The 4,285-nt window shown below is 47.2% G+C and overlaps 1 protein-coding gene across 1 annotated transcript; it reads right to left on the bottom strand.

Moving 5' to 3' along the window:
* Positions 1 to 3,134: 3,134 nt before the first annotated feature.
* LOC138371821 (uncharacterized) lies at positions 3,135 to 3,794 on the bottom strand. Its single transcript, XM_069336844.1, has one exon. The coding sequence runs from the start codon at positions 3,792 to 3,794 to the stop codon at positions 3,135 to 3,137; it is 660 nt and encodes a 219-aa protein (XP_069192945.1).
* Between the last annotated feature and the right edge of the window lie 491 nt (positions 3,795 to 4,285).

The following is a 4,285-nucleotide window of genomic DNA, read 5'->3' as shown; positions in this document are numbered from 1 at the left end:
TAGAGGAGTCTAGCTAGAACCAGCACCACTGTAGAGGAGTCTAGTTAGAACCAGCACCACTGTAGAGGAGTCTAGCTAGAACCAGCACCACTGTAGAGGAGTCTAGCCTGGAACCACAGTGAACCGGGCCGGCCAGCGATCGCACCACGAGGCTTCACACAACTCTTGATTACCTACTTTGGGATGTAAACAGATGCCACACTGGAAAGTCGTTCTCGTGTCTGCGTGCATATTTTCAAAGAAAATTTAACACAGTGAATGAACTCTAACTTGATTTTTATCCTACGTGTAATCCACACAAGCTTTGAACTTCACCGGGGAGAACAGACTCTAAATGGGACTCCCGGGCTAAAAATACAAAGGAAATTAGGAAGAGATCAATTCTCTTTCCTGGCACGGAAAAAAAGTGAAGCGAGCGGACTTTGATTAACCATTCGATTTTCCTCAAATTTGTGGTGAGGTCTGTTAGGGGAGGTGGGTGGGGGGGATGCTAGGGGAGGTGGGTGGCATGCTAGGTGAGGTGGGTGGCATGCTAGGTGAGGTGGGGGGCATGCTAGGTGAGGTGGTGGCATGCTAGGTGAAGTTGGGAGGGGGCATGCTAGTTGAGATGGGTGGCATGCTAGGTGAGATGGGTGGCATGCTAGGGGAGATGAAGCTTATCAGATAAGGTGACGTCTTGAAGGTGTGGTTAGGCCAGCTGGTTGAAGTGAGTCCTGCTAATTAAGGTGAGGCTTGCCAGCTGATGTCAAGCCTGCCAATTGAGGCGAGTCTTGCCAAGTGATATGAAACCTTGTCACGTGAGTTTAAGCTTGACAGGTAAGTAGATGCGAGGCCCTCCAAGTGAGGGGAAGAATGCCAGGTGCAGTGAAACCTATAAGATAAGGCAAGAATTCTTGCGTATTCCAGGCACCACTCCTGTGCCAGGTAAGTTCACTACGGGCTCACCATAGCCCGTGCTACTTGCCCCGCTCCTGTGCCAGGTAAGTTCACTACGGGCTCACCATAGCCCGTGCTACTTACCCCGCTCTTGTGCCAGGTAAGTTACGGGCTCACCATAGCCCGTGCTACTTGGAACCTGTTCCGAGTAGCTGAATCTATAACAACAACATCTTGCGTATTCAAGATTACATTCACGCATTACATCTACCTCCTACTCATGCCCGTGCCATCTCTAGGGTGGCTTAATCTTCAATCAATCAATCTCGGGCAATGAACGAAACCTGCTATGTTAGGTGAAACCTCTCTGGTGGGTGAAACCCACCTGGCTTGACCTCACCTAGTCAAGTTCTGCTTGGATGATGCAAGGAGCTCGGTGGATTACTATCAGGTGTAAATGTAAACAAGCTGGAACATTCCTGTAGCATGGAGGGTGGCGAACATGGTACTTAATGTTTTGGAGGAAACGATAGACGATAGACTCCTAACTGCCAACTACCACCAAATTACCTTGTCATTGATCAGGATAAAGTTCCTTGATGCAATACTAACAACTGCAACAAGAAATCTTAGTTATTCCATAAATAAGGCACACAATCGCATACTGTAAAAGACTGAAGAGATAGAGTACATTGTTGTCCTTGACAACCTAACTAGACTCATCCACAGTGACTCTGGTACCAACCAGACTCATCCACAGTGACTCTGGTACCAACTAGACTCATCCAGTGACTCTGGTACTAACTAGACTCATCCACAGTGACTCTGGTACTAACTAGACTCATCCACAGTGACTCTGGTACTAACTAGACTCATCCACAGTGACTCTGGTACCAACTAGACTCATCCAGTGACTCTGGTACTAACTAGACTCATCCACAGTGACTCTGGTACTAACTAGACTCATCCACAGTGACTCTGGTACTAACTAGACTCATCCACAGTGACTCTGGTACTAACTAGACTCATCCACAGTGACTCTGGTACCAACTAGACTCATCCACAGTGACTCTGGTACTAACTAGACTCATCCACAGTGACTCTGGTACTAACTAGACTCATCCACAGTGACTCTGGTACCAACTAGACTCATCCACAGTGACTCTGGTACCAACTAGACTCATCCACAGTGACTCTGGTACCAACTAGACTCATCCACAGTGACTCTGGTACCAACTAGACTCATCCACAGTGACTGGTACTAGCTAGACTCATCCACAGTGACTGGTACTAGCCACACACTCATCCACCTGACGGATGAGTGTGGCTCATCCACACGAAGACGTTACAGGCATCTCCACGCATCAACAATCGTGTGTTGAACATCTTGACGTTTGCAACAACAACACGGAGAGACATCTTGAACTTTATGTACCCTGTTCATGAACTTTATAAGATCACTCCTCGGTGAATGTTGCACTGCAAGTGACCAGAAGGTGAGTGGAGCGTCTCCTGTGGTTAGACGCCACGAGAATCGTCGAGTGAGTTAAGATCATCTTAAATACTCGAGATTCATCTTGAAGTGCCTCGTATTCCAGTCAGTTTCTCGCGGTCCAGTTGGTCTAATCACCTCTCACTCTGCTAGAGTGATTTGCTTCTCACTGTCGTGTCTAGACCGACGCTGGCTCTCTAGCCATTTCTTTAAGGCTCCTGTAAATTACCTCAATTTGAGTATCTAATTCACAGCTTATCCTCCTCGACAGATTCAACTAGCAACATCCCCGGCCGGTAAATAAAGCATTTACTGACAGCACCCAAGAGACTTGAGTATTTATTGATCACAATAAACTTGTTTTTCCCTTCCTCCTATAATTAACAGGTTATGAAGAGCTCAATAAAAAGGGCAGCTTATGGTGTACGTGTGGCGTGAGCAGAGCCTTGTGCCGCCACGAACTGGTTCCAGAGCCATCACTTCCTGCAGATAACCAGCCCAGGGCTGCGGACAGGTACTGGTGGGGGTTCTTATCGTTACTCCGAGCGTAATTTGCTTCTCAGAGGAGGAGGCAAGATGTCAGGGGTGACTATACGAGTCGTCGCGACGGTGGGGGGGAAGTGGATGGCTTTTTTCAGGGGTGTGAGGCACTGTGGAGTTCTGTCCAGGGTGTAAGGTGCTGAGGTTCTGTCCAGGGTGTGAGGCACTATGGAGTTCCTCTCCAGGGTGTTAGACACTATGGAGTTCCTCTCCAGGGTGTGAAGCACTATGGAGTCCTCTCCAGGGTGTGAAGCACTATGGAGTTCCTCTCTAGGGTGTGAGACACTATGGAGTTCCTCTCCTGGGTGTGAAGCACTATGGAGTTCCTCTCGAGGGTGTGAGACACTGTGGAGTTCCTCTCCAGGGTGTAAGGCAGTATGGATTTCCTCTCTAGCGTGTGAGACACTATAGAGTTCCTCTCTAGGGTGTAAGGCACTATGGAGTTCCTCTCTAGGGTATGAGACACTATAGAGTTCCTCTCCAGGGTGTAAGGCAGTATGGAGTTCCTCTCTAGGGTGTGAGACACTATGGAGTTCCTCTCCTGGGTGTGAAGCACTATGGAGTTCCTCTCTAGGGTGTGAGACACTGTGGAGTTCCTCTCCAGGGTGTAAGGCAGTATGGATTTCCTCTCTAGGGCGTGAGACACTATAGAGTTCCTCTCCAGGGTGTAAGGCACTATGGAGTTCCTCTCCTGGGTGTGAAGCACTATGGAGTTCCTCTCTAGGGTGTAAGGCAGTATGGAGTTCCTCTCTAGGGTGTAAGGCACTATGGAGTTCCTCTCCAGGGTGTAAGGCAGTATGGAGTTCCTCTCTAGGGTGTGAGACACTATAGAGTTCCTCTCCAGGGTGTAAGGCACTATGGAGTTCCTCTCCAGGGTGTGAGACATCCAAGAACTCCTGTTAATGAGTCCCTCAAAACTCGCAGATGATTAAGAAATCATTCGCGTAGACAACGAAAACCGCCACACACGGAAGTCCTACATCAGTGCACGAGACATTAATTGCCTAACAAGAGATTAACTTCGAAAGATCTCTTTATATGTGATAAATATGTGTACCTCATAGTACCAGGTACCTCATTGGTACTAGAGGTACGAGGTACCTCATTAGTACCTGGTTGTTAAACGATTTGGCGGGTTTTTAATTCTAATATTCTGGGGAATATTAGAATTAAGGATTTTGCCCAAACACTTCGCGTGCTACTGAACAAGAATGTAAGAACTCTTGTATATATATAAATAAAAAATTAAAAATATACATACAAGAAAGATTTTCATCGGTGGGTAAGACACATGGAAGAGCCTCCTCCAGGAAGATAACAAATTTAATCCCCCCAAAAATAGGAAATCTTCCATATAAAGACTGATTAAAAAAAGCT

The sequence above is a fragment of the Procambarus clarkii genome, chromosome 37, assembly GCF_040958095.1.
Source record: "Procambarus clarkii isolate CNS0578487 chromosome 37, FALCON_Pclarkii_2.0, whole genome shotgun sequence".
NCBI lineage: Eukaryota > Metazoa > Arthropoda > Malacostraca > Decapoda > Cambaridae > Procambarus > Procambarus clarkii.
This window is presented reverse-complemented; position numbering and strand designations above follow the sequence as displayed.

Excerpts from the sequence above, each read along its gene's own strand:
- LOC138371821 (XM_069336844.1), bottom strand. The coding sequence starts at position 3,794 with ATGTCTCACACCCTGGAGAGGAACTCCATAGTGCCTTACACCCTGGAG.